Genomic DNA, 20,123 nt, shown 5'->3' with positions numbered 1-20,123 from the left:
ACATGTAGAGAATATTTAATTTAATCTATAACAATATGTAGTTTAGTCTATAGTATGTAACATTTGTAAATAGATAATATATACTTAATGGGAATATGTAATTATGACTACAATATTATGTGATTGAAAATAAATCTTATATCAATATGGTTACTGAAGACTGATTATTCGAATATCTTGTTATAAGTAATGGTTGTATTATTGTTGTTATAATTAGGTTGTGTTATGGACGAGTGTGATGTTTGTCAGTTTGTTGTGATGTAGTGTAGTTTAATTCTGCTTGTTAGTTGTGCACACTACTTTATGTTCGTTGAAGTCTCCTGAGTGTATGTGTGTGTTAGTTATCGGTACATACAATACACCGTTACTTGTACAACCCGGTGATAACAACCCACCTCTAGGTCACGGGTAAAACTGTCAACAAACACGGGTATATATTTCGTAAAAAGAGACATACGTGGTAATTCCCGGGTGAGTGTTGCGGTAAAACTACTCCTTAACCCATAAATACTACCAACTGACGGGGCAATTTCTCGTTATTTCCAACTCTCTTGGTAATATTTCACCTGACGTAACCCTCGACGTGTGGTAGTTTACAGGAAATATTTATCTCCGAGTCTTGTGTCACCTTTACGTGGCTGAGTTGCTCGTCGTCGTCTCCTGCCACGGGAAAAATAGGTCATAATAATAATGTTTTTCCGTAAGACTACGCTACCCGACCCCTGACAGGTTACGTGTGTGTTGTACGCTTTGATTGGAAAATAGATCCCAAATATCCGGGAAACAAGGGTGAGATTGGCTAACAGCAAGAGGGATACGCGTGTCTTTGCTTGTGTTCTATTATAGGACTTATTAACCTTCTATCTATGAGCTAAAATGGCTTAACCTTGGTGAGATACCCGGGTCTCGTCTGTGGTAGTGGGAGAATAAGCCGTAATGCCCCTAGGAGTAAGGGTGAGGATGGTGTGTGTTGTGGGAGGAACGTGTTTTTCCCCAGAGATCAACTGTGTAGAACTGCGCTAAACTTGCCTTTTTACCCCATTTTCCGCTTTCTGGAACTTACGTATTGTTAGCGGTCCGTAATGTTCAGTTATTTAAGATATAATTGTCCGTAATAGTTAACCGTTTAATCGTTGTGGTGTTTTTCGGATGGAGGTTGCCAGTGAATATCTTTTGGGCGGAGTCTGTGTTTATAACGTCACCCACTGTTTCCAGCTCATGTTTTAGAGAACGAGAGAAGCTACATAATTAAGAAGACTGTGGAACATATCCTAAGAAAACGTAACTTATACTACGTTAGATTTTATGATATTTGTAAGTTTAATATACCGTAACTGATTGAGGATACTGGTGTTGAAAATATTCATCAATTTTGCTCCACTATCTAAACGTCTTCTTACACGCATGTATTTCAGCGAATATAGATTGGCTGATCTATTGAGCTGACTCTCAAGATATCCTGTAACTTGACTTGAGTTACCGCGACCTACAGCCTGTCGTGATGGAGAGAGAGATCCGGGCGTCGTCTTAGTGTGATTAAAACAATATTCCCGCTACTCTTCACATTGTCTTTCTACACCATCAAACACTCCCAGAGGATCATGTATGGCGTGTTGTCCCAGTGAGGAAGGAAAGGCGCCCTTCTGTAGGAAATGGTGACGGTGAATACCAATATCTGAGTCAGTGGTGAACGGTACCCACTCGGCCCCGCCAAGGCTATACTGTACTAGAATACCAACTCTGTTCGGTCTCACCTGTTTCGTTCTTAACATGTCTTGCTTAACAGATTATTATTTACGTAAACCATAATTGTGTGTTATAATTGATTTGTTGATTCAGAATTACTGTTAGATTTTTAGTTTGAAATTAGGACAAAATATCGTGGTTGTTTGGCAACGATTACGGCGAAGTCGGGGTCTCGTGACCATGTTGGGAGGAGGCGAGGGCCAGGGGGCATGCCTACCGTTGTCTCTGGAGGGCTGCGGGTACAGGTGGAAGGGGTTGATGTGGGTGTGAGAAGGAGGAGCTACGAGGATGGGGGGAAGGGGGGGGGGATGTTAACAGTTAACTATAAATGTAAATTCCTATAGTTTTGATTTAGTAATCCACTCAGGCGCCAGTCATTACTATAGTGGTGCCAGCCTTCACCTCGGCAGGGTGATGACACTGATAATGACGGAGGCAGGAAGTGATGTTATAGACTGGTGGGGAACATAGTTATAAATTACAACTTATATTCAATTAGAATGTTACATTGCTCTTAATATCCGGATGTTGGGTGTTGCCTAACTTTATCCCAGGTTAGTTCAAACAAGTTTATTCCCTGTAAGAACTTAGTGCTGAGGCTCGGTATGAATTTTAAGAAATATCTTGGCTTTTACAATACAGTTACTGAGATTGTTGCTCTTTTAACGCAGGAAGTTGTGAAGGTTTATTGAGCAACACCGTTAAAACAGCGACAACATCTAACTCTCTAATATAACATCAAATTATCTCGTCTTCCATGAGCCGGAAATTGAAATACAGTTTAAATACTGTATGTCGAGGCTGAACCACTGATGTTGACAGACTCTTGGCTCAAGTAACTTATGATCGGAAAATATCTTTATACTTAACGAGACTTTACATACGTTGATGGACAGGGATGATTGTGAGAAAATTTCCCTCCCAAAAGAAGCGTTACGTCAGTATAAACAATTGAACGTCGATGAATTTAGATACACGAAATTCTCCTCCTAATCATCTCGGTATTCCACCAATAATTCATCTATAAACTTCAGCGTCTCCTTGTCTCCTTAAAAAAAATCATTATTTAAGCAAGAAACTCAACCTTGGGTGTAACGACACCCAACGCCCAAAGCGACATCTCTTATTTGGATTTTGAACTTAGAGCCTCGCAGTGTTTGATTTTGGAGTGTTTAATGCCATATTGTTTGGTGTTAGAGACTCGTGATCCTGTTTTGTAACTTATATTCCCACTTCTGCTATTTCTGGAACTTATAATCCCGCTTCACTTATTTCTGGAACTTATACTCCCACATTGATTGATTACTCAGTTAATAGATTCGCGCAATTTACATCCTGAACTCATAATTCCATATGTAAGTTATCAATCATTGTTCTAAGTGACTGATTGGCGTATTTAGAGGAAATACCCATTTAAGCGAGTCCCCATGCGTGTAATAAGAAATAAATGATATCTAGCAATAACCTGAATGGAATCTGATTATAAGACTGTATTACAAACGCTCTGTAATTATGATAAGATTACTGTCACTTGGGATTAGGCAACACGTAGATTGGATTAAGAAGAGTTTGATATCACTGACGTTAGAGAGCCAGTTGTTCCACCGTGGATAATAAACGGGAGTGTCGGATTATACTTCAAGGTTAGGGCGATGCTCACTTGTTTAGCTTGTCAGTCCACATTCTTGTCGTCTATAGATTTCCTAATGTTTTATTATTTTCTCTCACATGACAACAAATGATATTATCGATTGTCATGAATTATAAACAAATGAATAAAGAAAACTCCCTGGAAATGGACTTGTTTTGATAATAATAACAATTTAAAACCATATTCGTTGAAAAAGTCGACAAACACGACCATTGAAGCCTCCCGCCGAGAGCTTGGTCCGTTCGACAACAAAAATGAAGGTCACGTATGCATATAAAAATACATATATATTATAATTGGTTAAACCCAACAAATGTTTTAGATCTTTAGAACACATATAAGGTTATCAGCTGTATAATTTATAGGTGTTTGAGCGTAGTGAGAGTGACAATCATAATATAAATGACAAGATGGTGGGGTGTGGGTGTGTGTGTGTGTGTCGGGTTCACTCCTGCCAAGGTTAGCAAGTGTCTCCCTGCCTCTCTCTACCCTCCTCCTGCCCTCCAATACCCTTCTCTACCCTCCACTGTCCTCCTCCAACCTCCCAGTAGCTCTGATACCCAACTACCCTCCAACACCCTCCAACACCCTCCACCTCCCCATCCCTCCAACACCCTCCACCTCCCCATCCCTCCAACACCCTCCATCCCGCCATCCCTCCAACACCCTCCACCTCCCTATCCCTCCAACACCCTCCACCCCCCTTCCCTCCAGCACTGCTCTACAGGTGTGTTAAACCTGTTAAATTCCAGTATGATGTCAACACCACACCGATCTTTATACATGCTGTCCACACACCTGTACTGTAGCGATCACCTCACACCTGCGTCGTGATCTTTACTTTGAGTGTGTATGGGGGGGGGGGCTGATAGATGGGTGTTTTGGTGGGTGTACAGGGGTGTTTTGGTATGTGTAGGGGTGTAGGTGGGTGGGTAGGTTTGGGTGTGCGACATAATGCGTCACCTTAGGCTATAGGGTTGTTCCTCCTGTACACTCGCCCTAGACCTTACTGACTCTACACTCTGTTATACCCACAGTCCTCTCCCATCCCCTCCCTCCCAGTCTCTTTTATTATCCTTAACCCTCCCCCTCACTCCTCCTACCCTCTTCCTGCTCCTCTCCATTACCTACCTACCCACCCACCCACTCCCTCACTACCCTTTCTCTTCCACCTCCGTATGTCTAGGCTCCCACCCCTCCCCCCCTTCCCTCCCTCCCCCCCCCTCCTCCCTACCCCCCCCCTTCACTCCCTACCCCTTCCCCCTTCCCTCCTCCCTACCCTACCCCCCTTCCTCCCTACCCCCCCTTCCTCCCTACCCTACCCCCCTTCCTCCCTTTTCCTCACTACCCTACCCTTCCTTCCTCCTCCCTCCCTCCAGAGCTAGGGAAGGTAGGGTAATTTAGGGCAGCGGGCGAAGGGTTGGAATGTTGAGGGGCGGCAGGTAGACCTATCACGGCTGGTCATCTACACCTGGGCGAGTTACCCCCTCTCTCACCTCTCTTCCTCACCCTTCCCTCTCACCTCCTCCTTACCTCATCCTCCCCCCTCACCTCATCCTCCACCTCACCCTCCCCTCACCCCTCATCCTCCCCCTCACCCTCATCCTCCCCCTCACCCTCCCCTCACCCCTCACCTGCTCCGTTACTCTCAGCCAGGTAGGAGGGACAGGAGACGCACCATCTCTCGCTCCTACACGGGGATGTAACTTAAAATAAATGGATGTGTTTTATTTTTTATTTGTAAAGATGTGGGCTTATTGTTGTTGTTGTTTATTGTTGTTATTGTTGTTGTGAGACGATGACACACACACACACACACACACACACACACTTGGCAGCTATATGACAAAGCATCTTGGCTCACTGAAAGCAACATTTAATTATATCTCATCAAATAAATTAACTTACAGGTAAAAAATATCGTTATACAGGTAATTAAAGGTGTGTTGTGGCGTCATAACTCTGAACCTTTGTTACTGAGGCGACGTCTTTTATTTTTATCCAATTATTGGGTCCTTTAAATCATTGTAGCTTTTGTTTTTAATGTTCTGTTTTTCTCTTGTTCTTGAGTGAGTATCTATTGTTTGTGTCCGTGGTTCTTGTTTAACATCTCTCTTCTGTTGTCCTGTTGTAGTTATTATTATTATTATTATTATTATTATTATTATTATTATTATTATTATTGTTATTGGTGTTTGTGTTATATTCAATCTTTTTTTGTGATATTGGTTTTCGCTGGAGTTGTTTCGTCTTTGTTTCCCTCTTGTTATATTTCCCTCTCCCCCCCCCAGTAATGTTTTCCTCTTCCCCAGTTTTTTCCCTTAGAAATACATAAGGGACTGTTACCTCTCCCTCTCCCTCCCCCTTCCTCTAGCAGTCACCTTCAGCACCGTCACCTGCAGGCTGCTTGCTACTCATGGAGACCGTCTCGTGGTCACTTCAAATGGTGTGACTGTGCGTGGGAAAGTGTCTTTAACTTGATGATCTAACTCGTGGTGGTGTTGTCAGAGAGGATGCTTGGGTCACATGGTGTTCTCTGGGTGCCTAGTGTGACTCTGGTGAACTAGTTGCCCCCCTCTCTCTCTCTCTCTCTGGGATTCAAAACAGTTATGTTCTCACTATACAAACTAGAGTGTAAGCGTGTTCTTCGTGTTATCGTGTTCTTTATGTGTTCTGCGTGTCCTCTCGCTGTCATTCGTGTTATTAATGTTCTCTCGCTGTCATTCGTGTTATTCGGGTTCTTATGACATCCCGGTGTAAACTGAACCTCTTGTCTTGGCTGTCACGTCATCTGGCTGAGTAACTTCCTCACTCTTAAGTCATTCTAAATCATTCTAAGGTGTTCTAAGTCATCCCAAATCGTTCTAAGTCATTCTGTCATTCCAAGTCATCCTACTGTAAGTCATGCTAAGACGTCAGGAAGCGGGTGGCGGAGCTAAGATGGAGGCTGAATGTTGAAGAGAGATGTCAGCGTTGGAGTCGTGATTAAATCGTAAATAAAAACAAAAATTGAGCCACTTGAAGTAAATTGCTGGAGAGACAGTCATCTGGGGTTAGTCTTCATAATTATCTCTGTATAGTTGATGGAGAGGAACGCCAGGCACTGTTGATTTCTCGTACTGACGAAGAGATGTTTGTCTTGTCCGAGTCTCTTTGGGATGTAGGAATAGACTTGTTATGACTCATCAACTGGTGTAAGAAAGTGTTATATTCAAGATTTACAACACTTTGTTATGTCGCGTACGAGAAGGGTTAAGATGATCATACTTGAAGGCGGGAACTATCGTGCATGAATGGGTGAAAGTATCGTACACAAAGGGTCGGTCAGAGAGTATCGTACGCTGAGGGGTTAACGGGTTATTGACAAAGGGTGATGGGTGTTGAATGTGAGGAAGTGGTGTACACAGGAAGGGTTAAACTGTGATACTCGAGGGGTGACATTTAAAGAGGTCAAGTCATAGTACTCAGAGGGTTAAGGCATTGTATTCAAGTGATCAAAACATCGTACGTGAAGTTTATAAGGGAGTCGCACTGAAGCTAGAAACATCGTACTTTGATGGATTATGTTATCGTACTCAAGAGGTTAGAGACTCTGTACTCAAAAACTAAAGACAAGTTGTACTCAAACACCTAAGGTATTATGATATGCTTAGCTGACTTCTTTCCATATAAAATCCGTTATATGGGGGTTTCACAACAAAAAGACCCTCAATATAACGGACTTTCATATCTATAGTTCGTTAGATAGGTATTTCACAATTAACGGACCCTCGATATAACGGATTTTCATCTCCATATAGTCCGTTAAACAGATTTTTTACCAATAAATTATGATTGGTCTGTATAACTCATGTGTTTGTTTGTTTGTTTGTTCCTCCTGGTGTTATGTACAACTGATGTGTTTGTTTGTTCCTCCACAGACTGGGTGCTCCGAGGTCAACACTGTTATAGGTTCTTCAATATCCGACACTCGTGGGATAAAGCCGCCTCTCTCTGTAAAAGGTAAGTTAAACCACACATAATGGTTACCCCTCGGGTAACGAGGATGGCCGGCTCGAGGGCCACTTAGGCGTGAATTTGTTTAAGGTGTAGAAGCTGTCACCAACACAACAACCACACCCTAAGTTAACGAGCTGCATAACCCAGTGTCAAGGAATAGTCCGAGAAGACCGGACAACTCGCCAACTGCGCTGGCTCACCATTACTCCGGAACACGATCTGAGTATCTATTAACATCCAGGTTCCCAATTACTGCTGGGTAGACGGAGGCAAATGGCGTAAAGAAACTTGTCTATAGTTTCACCCTCCCCGGGGATCGAACCCGGGTCCGCTCGCTTGCGAGGCGAGCGTGCTGACCACACACGCACACGATTGCCACCCATACCCACTGTCATGTGTTGTGTCATAAAGTAGTGACATTCATACCCACTTGTCATACCCAGTGTCATAAATATAGTAATGTCATTTTTGTGTTAAGTTAGAATGATCACTACAGGTTAAGGCAGGGGTGGGCAAAGTACGGCCTGCGGGCCACATTTGGCCCGCCAAATTATTTCTGTGGCCCGCCAGTGCATTTGGCAATCAGAAAAAAAAAATCTTATTAATTACAGAAAGGAAAATTTTGGAAGTTGGGTGGACATAGCAGCAATACACATTAAGTGTGTGGCCCGCGAAGTGTGCCACCATTCATGAAGTGGCCCTCCGTCAAAAATAATTGCCCACCCCTGGGTTAAGGTATAAAACACTGCAGGTGAGAGTAACTGACCCAGCAAGGTGAGACAGGTGTTGCTCAATGGTACAAATATGATGTCATTATCTACCCCTTCACCCCCCTCTCCACTCTCTCCTCCCCCTTCTCCCCTCCCCCCTCCCCTCTTTACCCCGACACAGCTTGTTATTACATCATCGAGAAAGGTCGGGTTAGGTTATGGTTTATTTTGGTTTGCTTTGGGTTTATGTTTGGTTTGTGTTTGTTTAAGATTGGTTAGGTTAAGTTAGGTTATTACACCATCAAAAAACCCAAGTAATTCACAGACTGGCTGAAAAACAACAACATCACACACACACCGCCGGGAATGTTCGAGTTAGTGCAGGGAAGAAAGGAAGGAGGGAGGGAGGGAATGAAGGAGGGAGGGAGGGAAGGAGGGAAGGAAAGAATGGGGGTTAACTAGTCATTGTGTGGTGCACCTCCTCGCCTGCACACAATGGCGGCTCTAAACGTTTCACTTATCCTTCCTAACCATTACATGTTAACCACGACGTCACTCCCTACCACGCCCACACTCACGACGTCACTCCCTATCACGCCCACACTCACGACGTCACTCCCTGCCACGCCCACACTCCTGACGTCACTCGTACAGACCTGGCACCGATGACGTCACTCGTGTGTGTGTAGGGGGAGGTGGTGACTGTGTACCGTGATCACCGTTGTAGGTAGGTGCGGGCGTGGTGGGCGTGTATGTGCCAGGTATGGGCGTGGATGTGGTAGGTATGGGCGTGACAGGTTTAGGCGTGGTTGATATGGGCACGGCAAGGTGTGGGGAACCTTGAGGAGGAGGGGTGTGTAGAGTGACCACTACACCTTAACTTATGAGGGGTTAGGTGAGGTTGGGTTAGGTGAGGTGAGGTTAGGTTAGGTGAGGTTGGGTTAGGTGAGGTTAGAGGAGGAGGAAATGAGGGAGGAGGAGGAGGTGAAGGTAGGAGGAAGTAAGGAAAAAGTGGTAGTGTAACATGATACAGTGAGGGAGGAGGAGGAGGAAGACGAGGAGGTGGAGGAGGAAGACGAGGAGGTGGAGGAGGAAGACGAGGAGGAAGACGAGGAGGAGGAGGAAGACGAGGAGGTGGAGGAGGAAGACGAGGGAGGTGGAGGAGGAAGACGAGGAGGTGGAGGAAGACGAGGAGGTGGGGAAGATGAGGAGGTGGAGGAAGACGAGGAGGTGGGAAGACGAGGAGGTGGAGGAAGACGACGAAGTGGAGGAAGAAGACGAGGAGGTGGGGGGAGGAAGAGGTTAACTTGGTTCATTGAGGAGGAGGATGTCGGTACCTGATGGAGTAGAAAGGGGGGGGAGGGGTGAGGGGGTAGACGTCGTGATGGCAGGTACAGAGGACAGCCACTAGTGAATGTCTGTCTGGTCTGTCTTGTCTTTGTTGTGAGTTGCCTCAAGGTAGTGTTGTGGTCCTCTCTCCACACACACACACACACACACACACACACACGACATTAGAGATGATGACTTCAAATACCTTCTCAGCTGGCTGCCAACACAGCTGGCCACAGACGTCCTCCAACTGGCCATAAAACTATAACAAATTAAGCTGTGTGTGTGTGTGTGTGTGTGTGTGTGTGTGTGTGTGTGTGTGTGTGTGTGTGTGTGTGTGTGTGTGTGTGTGTGTGTGTGTGTGTGTGTGTGTGTGTTACTCCATACCCGAGAGTCAAAGAAGAATCTAAATTAACCTTGTCAACACTACATTCATTCTTACATCACAAAGGTTCATAGTCACTTGAGAATCTTTTGTCATGGTTGGGGGAGGAGGGAAGAGAGGGAGGGAGAATAAAGAGGGGCAGAGAGAAAGGGGAAGAGGAGAGAGGGAGGAGAGAGAAGGGTGAAGAAGTGAGTAAGGAAGAGAGGAAGGAGGAGGGAGAATGAAGTGGGGGGGTCAGGGGTGAACACGTGGCCAAATACCAGCAGGTATCCCATACCCAGCACCGCCTCCTGTGGTGATGGTGTGTTGTGGTGGTGATGGTGTGTTGTGGTGGTGATGGTGTGTTGTGGTGGTGATGGTGTGTTGTGGTGGTGGTGTGGTGTGGTGGTGATGGTGTGTTGTGGTGATGGTGTGTTTGGTGGTGATGGTGTGTTGTGGTGATGGTGTGTTGTGTGGTGGTGATGTGTTGTGGTGGTGATGGTGTGTTGTGGTGATGGTGTGTTGTGGTGGTGATGGTGTGTTGTGGTGGTGGTGTGGTGTGGGTGGTGATGGTGTGTTGTGGTGGTGATGGTGTGTTGTGGTGGTGATGGTGTGTTGTGGTGGTGATGGTGTGTTGTGGTGGTGATGGTGTGTTGGTGGTGATGGTGTGTTGTGGTGTGATGGTGTGTTGTGGTGGTGATGGTGTTGTGGTGGTGATGGTGTGTTGTGGTGGTGATGGTGTGTTGTGGTGGTGATGGTGTGTTGTGGTGGTGATGGTGTGTTGTGGTGGTGATGGTGTGTGTGGTGGTGATGGTGTGTTGTGGTGGTGGTTGTGTTGTGGTGGTGATGGTGTGTTGTGGTGGTGGTGTTGTGGTGGTGATGGTGTTGTGGTGGTGATGGTGTGTTGTGGTGGTGATGGTGTGTTGTGGTGGTGATGGTGTGTTGTGGTGGTGATGGTGTGTTGTGGTGGTGATGGTGTGTTGTGGTGGTGATGGTGTGTTGTGGTGTGATGGTGTGTGTGGTGGTGATGGTGTGTTGTGGTGGTGATGGTGTGTTGTGGTGGTGGTGTGTTGTGGTGGTGGTGTATGGTGGTGGTGTGTGTTGTGGTGGTAATGGTGTGTTGTGGTGGTGGTGTGTTGTGGTGGTGATGGTGTGTTGTAGTGGTGATGGTGTGTTGTGGTGGTGATGGTGTTGTGGTGGTGATGGTGTGTTGTGGTGGTGATGGTGTGGTGTTGTGGTGATGGTGTGTTGTAGTGGTGATGGTGTGTTGTGGTGGTGATGGTGGTGGTGATGGTGTGTTGTGTGGTGATGGTGTGTTGTGGTGGTGATGGTGTGTTGTGGTGGTGGTGTGGTGTTGTGTGATGGTGTGTTGTGGTGGTGATGGTTGTGTGGTGATGGTGTGTTGTGGTGGTGGTGTGTGTTGTAGTGGTGGTGTGTTGTGTGGTGATGGTGTGTTGTGGTGGTGATGGTGTGTTGTAGTGGTGATGGTGTGTTGTGGTGGTGATGGTGTGTTGTGTGATGGTGTGTTGTGGTGGTGATGGTGTGTTGTGGTGATGGTGTGTTGTAGTGGTGATGGTGTTGTGGTGGTGATGGTGTGTTGTGGTGGTGATGGTGTGTTGTGGTGGTGATGGTGTGGTGTGGTGATGGTGTTGTGGTGGTGGTGTGGTGTTGTGGTGGTGATGGTGTGTTGTGTGTGTGTGTTGTGTGGTGGTGTGTTGTGGTGGTGATGGTGTGTTGTAGTGTGATGGTGTGTTGTGGTGGTGATGGTGTGTTGTGGTGGTTGGGTTGTGGGTGGATGGTGTGGTGTTGTGGTGATGGTGTGTTGTAGTGGTGATGGTGTGTTGTGGTGGTGATGGTGTGTTGTGGTGGTGATGGTGTGTTGTGGTGGTGATGGTGTGTTGGTGTGGTGATGGTGTTGTGGTGGTGATGGTGTGTTGTGGTGGTGGTGTGGTGGTGTGGTGTGGTGAGTGGTGTGTTGTGGTGGTGATGGTGTGTTGTGGTGGTGAGTGTTGTGGTGTGGTGGTGTGTGGTGTTGTGGTGATGGTGTGTTGTGGTGGTGAGGGGTAGTGGTGGTGTTGTGTGGTGGTGGTGTGTTGTGGTGGTGTTGTGGGTGGTGGTGGTGTGTTGTGTGGTGGTGTGTTGTGATGGTGTTGTAGTGGTGGTGATGGTGTGTTGTGGTGGTGATGGTGTTGTGGTGGTGATGGTGTTGTAGTGGTGGTGTGGTGTTGTGGTGGTGATGGTGTGTTGTGATGGTGTGTTGTAGTGGTGTTGTGGTGGTGATGGTGTGTTGTGGTGGTGTGGTGTGTTGTAGTGGTGATGGTGTTGGTGTTTACGTAAATAAGAAGACGGGTATTTCGGCAGGCAGAAAGAAAGGAAAATGTTACCTCTGGCATTTGTTAATTACAGGACGGAGAGAGAGACACACACTGATACTTTATTATTTTATTTCCAGAAACAAATATAATTCCAGAATGACAAAATATTCTTAGAAAGACGTTCATGATGTTTAAAGATCACGTGTATGTGTGTCGTGTCGTGTAGGTGTTAGTGTGTATGTGCGTGAGTGTAATCATGTGAACGACCAGGCATATCACGGTGTTGGTGAGAGGAGGAACAGGGGAGAGAGGAGGGTGGTGGGAGAGAGAGAGGGTGGTGGGGAGAAGCAGGGTGGTGTGGGGCGTCAGAACACGGTGTAAATGTCAAGTTTCTCAACCTAAATGTCATCAGTGTTCATAGTTTCTCTTCCGCCGGTACTGTAGTGAGGTTAGAGGCAAGTTTTATCACAAGCTCACCCATTGTTTATATTATACTCGTACTGTATATATGCCCCCCCTTCCTCTGTCCACACCACCGACTCTACAGTCTTTCACTGGAGAGTCTGAGGAACGTGATGATAGCTTCTGCCACACACACACACACACACACACACACACACACACACACACAAACCAGGGAGAGTTGGCTAGGTAGAGAAGAAAGGTTGGGAGACCTCAAGGTGAACTGGCTGTCTGATAGTTCCCTACACCTGGCTGCCTGATAGTTCCTGTACACCTGGCTGTCTGATAGTTCCCGTACACCTGGCTGCCTCTGATAGTGCCCTGTACACTCTCCTCCAGGTTCAAACACTTGCCACCAGAGAGTAGTATTGTTTAATTCACTTTTGTCGTGATCTCCTGCGTGCCTCTCCTCACTACAGTCCCTCTCACTACAGTCCCTCACTATGGTCCCTCTCACTACACTCCCTCTCACTACAGTCCCTCTCACTACAGTCTCTCACCTTACCACAGTCTCTCACCACCACCAATCTCTCGTGTGTGAGAGACCCTTGTTTGTTCAACCTAACTTTACCAGTTAATAATAATAATAATAATAATAATAATTAACGGTTTATTGCAAGAGCATGGCAGCCGGAAGGCTGAAAATATACAGTTACATAATTTGGGAATGGGTCTCTTGATTTATAAATAATATAGAAGTAACATAAGTGATACAAATATGATATACAATAACTAGGTGGGGAGAAGCTCAAACTACAGGGCATTTCAACATAGTGACAGTACAAAAAGTTCGATTGACTGGGAGTGAATACACTGGTTGATTACAAGTTATTGATAATTTTTACAATGGTTGGGACTGGGCTGTTCTTATAGCGATCAGTACATGCTCGTGTGGGCTGGATGCGGTTGTGGTGTCGAACAGAAATTCTCGGGCGAGGGATCTCGGGTGGTAGTAGGAGCCGGTGTCGAGGATGGTGCAGAAGCTTCTCACCAAATTTGCAGATGAGGTCGTGGTGATGGTCAGAGAGAGCCGAGAGGGTCAGTGTGTTGAGCGCTTGATATGTGGAGTAGGAAGGGGAGAGAATAATCTTGCATGCCCTCTTTTGCACTTTTTCTAGGTGTTTACGTTGTGTGGCATTTAGGGAGGAAGACCAGGTAGGGGAGGCATAGGTGAGCTTGGGAAGTATGAATGTTGAGTAAACACTGAGGAGCTCGGGGGCAGGAACTCAGAGGGACTTGAGTCGGCGGAGGAGGTGTGTGTGTGTGTGTGTGTGGATCATTTTGTCCTTGTTAGTGAGTCGTGTTGTCGTCTACTGCTGTCATGACTCTCTCTCTCTCTCTCTCTCTCTCTCATGTAACTTACCGACGCTGAGCAACACAGGTCACGTTAATGTATGTAAAGAGAGTTGGGGGGAAGGTGAAGGGGGACAGGTGGAGGAGGGGAGGGGAGGGTAGAAGATGGATCGGGGGTGGAGGCAGGTGGAGGCGGATTTAAGTTGGATAAGTTTAGGTTTAGGAGGGAGACAGGAAGGAACTGGTTCACAAATAGGGTGGTGGGTGAGTGGAACAAGCTTAGCAACTTTGTAGTAAGTGCTGGAAAGTTTCAAAAGGAGGCTGGATAGATTCATGGATGACAGAGAGTGGTAGTAACTCTCGACAGGAGCTGCCATGCACAGGCCAACCAGCCTATTGCAGACTCCTTATTTTCTTATGTTCTTATGTAGTGAAGGAGGGGAAAAGAGGGACAGGAGATACATAGGGAGGGGGGAGAAGAGTTAGACCTGGAGGCTGCGACAACAGTAATGGGTCATGTCATAGAGTCTCTTCTTCCTGTTATTATTATACCGTGCTCCTGCCGTTGTAAGGGGGGGGGGAGGAGGAGGGAGAGAGGGAGAGGAGGGATGAAGGAGGAGGGAGGGAAACATCCTAGTTCCCTCTCCTGTTTCCTCAAGATGTAGGTCGAGGTGAGAAGGTCACTCTCCCCACCCATGACAGGGGGGGGGGCAACAATTCTTCATATTCTTTCATCCCCTATAAGTACTTTTTGCTCCTCTCTTCTCTCATCGTATACATAACATTTCCTTCCGGTTTTTTCTTCTTTCACCATTTCATTCCCATCATTCGCTGCATTGACATCTTTCAGACCCTTGTTGGCTCCTTTCTCGTGTATTTCACCCACTAATCTTTCTTTCTTTCCCAGTTCTTTTTCTATAATTCTGTTTCTCAATCTTAGCTCACCCCCACCCCTCCTCTCACCCCCCACCCCTCCTCTCACCCCTCCCTCCTCCTCATCCCCCCACCTCCTCTCATCCCCCACCCCTCCTCCCCACCCCCACCTCCTCCCATCCCCCACCCTCCCTCCCCATCCCCACCTCCTCCTCACCCCCCAGACCTCCTCCTCATCCCCACCCTCCTCCTCACCCCCACCCTCCCCCATCCCCTGACCTCCTCCTCATCCCCCACCTCCTCTCAATCTCCCACCCTCCTCTCATCCTCCCCCACCCCCTCCTCCCACCCCTCACCTTCCAGCCTCCCAAGGTGTCAACAGTACGTGAGGTGACTGAGTGTTGGTCAAGGTGTGGGGAAAGCTTGCAGTCTATACACACAGTCATCAAGAGCACCCATCCTTCCTTCCCTGCCTCCATTCCTTCCTTCCTTCTCTTCCTTTCTTCCTTCCCTGCCTCCATTCCCTCTCTTCCTTCCTTCGCTTCCTTTCTCCTTCCTTCTTTCTCTTCCTTTCTCCTTCCTTCTTTCTCTTCCTTTCTCCTTCCTTCCTTCTCTTCCTTTATTCCTTCCTTCCTTCTCCCTCCCTCCCTCCTGTACCGCCAATCTGAGTGGACCCCACTTGATAGAACCCACGCGTATAGGGGTTATGTCTAACCTTGATCTGTTCGCATCTCTTACTGTTCTATAGTGTTAACCTAACCTAACCTAACCATTGAGTATAAGTGATTAAACCTTGTCTGTCTGTCTGTCTGTCTTTCTATCTGTGTTTTAGTGTGTGTGTGTGTGTGTGTGTGTGTGTGTGTGTGTAAAAGCTTCTCAAACAATACGTTATGACTGTGTGTCTCCCATAACATCAATACTTCCGGGATGTCATCACTATAATAAACCCTGGTTCCGCTGTGTCTTCCTGATGTCCATAACTGTACTGTCCGTGGCGTGTCCGTGGGGATTCTCAAGGACACCCCCCCCTCCCCTCCCCCAAGAACCAAGAAGACTTAAATTAGTCACCATCCTGTTATTTTATCCTGAGGGAGGGAGGGAGGGGGTGGTGACAGGGTTCGGGGAAAGATTATGATTTCGACTTTAGTTAAGGTTCAGCAATATATGATGGTGGTTGTTGGTATACTTGTGTGTTTCAGTATATTGTTGTATGATTGTGGTTTGTGTTGTAATTATTGTTATTGTTATTATCGTTATTGTTGTTGTTATCGTTATTGTTTTTATTATTGTTATTAAAGCCACCACACCTACACTACCTCACCACCACTACCTCACTACAGTCCACCGCCCCCCCCCCACTTGACCGACAGCGGCGTGTTCAGTAGTGTAACCTACAGTGGAGGTCCCTCAGGGTAACGCCTTGGTCCACTACTGTTTCCTTCCTCGCTGCGTCAACTGAGGGCTATACAGGACCTGACCCATCGTGTGTCTGTCTGTCTAATAGTCCCCTCCTTACCCCCCTTCCTCTCACCTCACCCCACATGGTCGATAATTTTGTGGTCTGTACAGTTTTACAATGTATAAATTTATGTTCTTGAGTACATAGACAACCAGACATACAGATACAGACAGACAGACAGACAGATAGATAGACAGACAGCCAGCCAGACAGAATACCAGTGACAGTTCTCAACTTTTGTTAGTACAGTAGTCGTAGTAAGTGATAGCTTATTAATCGGTGTCAGTATATTATTTTTGTGAGCCGGGTGACCAATATGTAGGTCGACCGCTCTCTGTCTGTCTGTCTCGCCTCCGAAGGGTCTCTGTAAATTGATCTTATTTATAATGTTGGTTGAGAATTTGGTGTTTCATTATTCTTATTATTTCATGTCACCTCGACTGTCTCTCTCCCACGACACACTATATGTTATTACTGCAGGTATTATATAACTACTGGTATAGGTACGGTTTAATGGTGCGGGTGATGTTACTTAGTGTTACGTGAGGTACTTGGGTGTTACGTGCGTCGCTTAGGTGTTACGTGCGTCGCTTAGGTGTGACGTACGTTACTTGGATGATATTTTAGTAATGATCCTGTTGTCCATGGCTCCTCTAATGACACCCCCCCCCCCCCGGCCCCTACCGGACAAAGAATGAAACCTTCATATAACAGACTTTTATCTCCATCAATCCGTTAGATGGAGGTTTCACATCTAACGAACCCCTCGATATAACGGACTTTCCTCACTATAGTCCGTTAAATAGAGGCTTCACAGTACAGCTCGGCTACAGGATGTATTTGACCCACTAATGTACTCAGACCGACAGCAGGAAATAACCGCGGCCAAGCTTAACGTCACTGGTCGATTCTGGGACGATTTACGGCGGCGGTCAGCAGAACTACAGGAGTGGACGGCTGGTAATCACGGACTGCGCTTGTTATTGACGGTCACCGCTCAACCTCACGCCCTCCCTCCCTCCCTCCCTCCCCCCCGCCCTCCTCCTCCCCACGCCCTCCCTCCCTCCCTCCTTGGCCCACATCACACTGATCCCGAAACCCAGATGAGTTCCGTCCTCCACTCTACCACCACCACCACCACTTAGATTAACATTGTCTGGTTCCCTCGTACTCGATTACCATAGCGGGGGCGTGCTGGTGTGGGCGTGGGCGGGGCAGCGTGGGAACTTTGGACGTAGTTGACCCACTCCCACACCACGCGGTGACGATTGGAGGGGGGGAGGAGGAGGGAAATTAATGGTTGAACGTGTTACAAGGCCTGGGTGGGGGGGCTCGTGTTACCATTACTACTGACAACATAACAAGTCATCATAATACAAAGTGTCTCAAGAAGTTATCCCAAACTCTTCACCACTGTCACCATTAGTTTGAGGACACTGTACCTGGATTATTAACAGTACATAAAACATACCTGGTAGACGTGTGTGTGTGTGTGTGTGTGTGTGTGTGTGTGTCTAGGTGATGTACGTGTGGTGTGTGTGTGTGTGTGTGTGTGACCCAGGTGAGGTGTGTGGTGGGGGAGGGGGGATAAGACCAGTGGCCGTGGAATCAGACCAGAACGATATGTTGTGTTGTGTGGTCACCTCCCCTCCACCCACACCTCATGTCCTTCTTCTTCTTCTCCTCGAGTCCTCAAACACTCCCTTAGTTCCTCTCGTTCTAATCTTCTCTTATCTCTCATATTTCTTCTTCCTTCACACACACACGTCTGTTTTTCTCTTAGGCCGTCCACATAACTTGAGGACGTTGGGTGATCTGAACCGAAGATTTGTCAGATATATTAATTTGCATATATGTAAATTTTGAACAGCACTTAAGCTTTCATTTACATCATTTTTGTTCACTTGTATATATCACGATATATTTCACGTAGGCTGAGGATCTGTTCATATAAGTAGATAATATATGTATAGGAGTTAGATAAGAGGAATATTAAGTGGGGGTTAATTCCTCCACTTTCTCTCCCTCCCGCCATGACTAGCTCCACCCAACTCCCGCCACGCCGATGCCAAGTCTAACATTTCTTCACGTTTGATTCTCCTATTTCGTCATCTTTGTTCAGTACCAACATTCATCTTGAGCTGTGTTATATTTAGCATGCATTCACCCGAGGTAATGAAACAGATATATAGAGAGAGGATGACATTACGGTGTTTTGGAGTCGTTAACTTTGACATTTGGCACCCGCTGGAGTCAAGGGTTAAAATCGTGTCATCGAAAAAAAAATATGAGGGATTTTTCTCTATGATTTTCTTCCACTTGATAATATCGCTGAAAACCTTGGAAGGGTGATGAAAAAAAAATATATAAACAGTTTTACAGGTTGAATAACGTTTAAATTGAGGTAACCAACCGTCTAGCCTTCCCCAGCGAGTTGTTCTGCTACGCGGGCACCTTTTTGGTACTACACGACCCACATGTTAACTTTACTCTATCCGCCTTCTATATATTATACCCTAACTCATCACTCACTCCTAACTCTCAACGGGGAGGTAATTAAACCTTGCAAAACCCTTAAACACACACACACACACACACACACACACACACACGTAAAATTTAAGCCCTGCGTTGAATGGTACACGTAAGGGTATTTATAAAGTCCCTTGATGATTGTGTTTACTTGGTCCCATGATTAAGTTACACATCTAAAACATCAATTCTGTGCTACGTCACTTAACTGTATTCCTCGCTACGCTCTTACTAGCGTGAGGAAAATATTACAGCAGAGAACGGAGAATACAGTTATATACATAATACAGTAAAGTACATAACACAAACACTATACCGACGACTTGTTTCTTTAATACGTAAACATCAAGGGACTTTATAAACGCTATGTTCGCTCCGGGAGAAGGGTCTGGGGGGGTGTAGGGGTGTCTGAAGGAGGGGACTGGTAGGAGTTATTATAAGACAGTATCCATCAGTAGTTATCTCTAAACATGTATTTATTGGTATCTGTCTATGTATGCGCAATAGTCTTGTGTGTGAGGTTAGTCTTGTCGCCACCTGGTACAACATGGTGGAAAGTCTCCTCCTTGGTCCCACTGTCAACTCACTCATTTTCTTCGCCATTTTAAGCAACAGTAACGACGCCTGGCCAATCAGAATCCGGCTTAGCGTGACTAATCGTCGCTCTGGATTTCCATTGGCGGGTAAACAACAGATGAGAAATAGATGATACTTGACCTACTTAAAGTTCCTTTATTAAAGTCTGGAGTATGGCCGCACGCTACTGTATATGTTAACCATTCATCGTGTTTTAATATTTCTTGGTATTTTTTAGTCCCAGTTGATTGTAATTATCCCAAGACAGCATAAGTAATGTATCTGGGTAATAAACATTAATTATATAAGAAAGTAAATATATGTAGTTAAGAGGAAAGAAGTATATAGATGGAGCGGCGAAATAGAGAAAACTGTTGGTTGGCCCAAGTCTCCACCGCTGACTAGAGAATATTTTGTTCTCAACTTTCTTGTGTGGTTTAGCCTCGGGGAAGGAACGTTAATACAAGTTCATTCTCACTTCCGAGACTCGTATGCACTAATGACACTTGACACTTGTTATATTATCTATTGGGGCTTTATATATATCTCATGTATAGTACTTCCGTTGTCGTCAGATACGGAACAAGTGCTGGCGAGTTAAATTCTGTTAAAAGTGAAAAATGTTAACTAAAATACAAATTATTTGTATCGCTGCATCTGTAAATATTCCTCACAACAAAAGGATGTTAAATTTAGGATGAATTTTAACGTTTGAGTGAATAAAAAATGAGTAAAAGTTGACGTGTCTAATATTTCGTCACCTATCCATTTTGAGTCCTCACTAGGCTACCAATGTAACTATCAGACAGCA

At 45.9% G+C, this 20,123-nt stretch overlaps 1 protein-coding gene across 2 annotated transcripts in view; it reads left to right on the top strand.

The window, feature by feature from the left end:
• LOC121878905 overlaps nt 1-20,123 on the top strand; it is a 99,771-nt gene that overhangs the window by 39,400 nt on the left and 40,248 nt on the right. For both annotated transcript variants that reach the window (XM_042385344.1, XM_042385343.1), the window contains exon 4: nt 7,318-7,399. In XM_042385344.1, the coding sequence (XP_042241278.1) occupies nt 7,318-7,399 (82 nt within the window). The remainder of the gene's footprint in view (nt 1-7,317; nt 7,400-20,123) is intronic.

The sequence above is a fragment of the Homarus americanus genome, unplaced genomic scaffold (genome assembly GCF_018991925.1).
Source record: "Homarus americanus isolate GMGI-L3 unplaced genomic scaffold, GMGI_Hamer_2.0 scaffold24057, whole genome shotgun sequence".
NCBI classification, from domain to species: domain Eukaryota; kingdom Metazoa; phylum Arthropoda; class Malacostraca; order Decapoda; family Nephropidae; genus Homarus; species Homarus americanus.
This window is presented reverse-complemented; position numbering and strand designations above follow the sequence as displayed.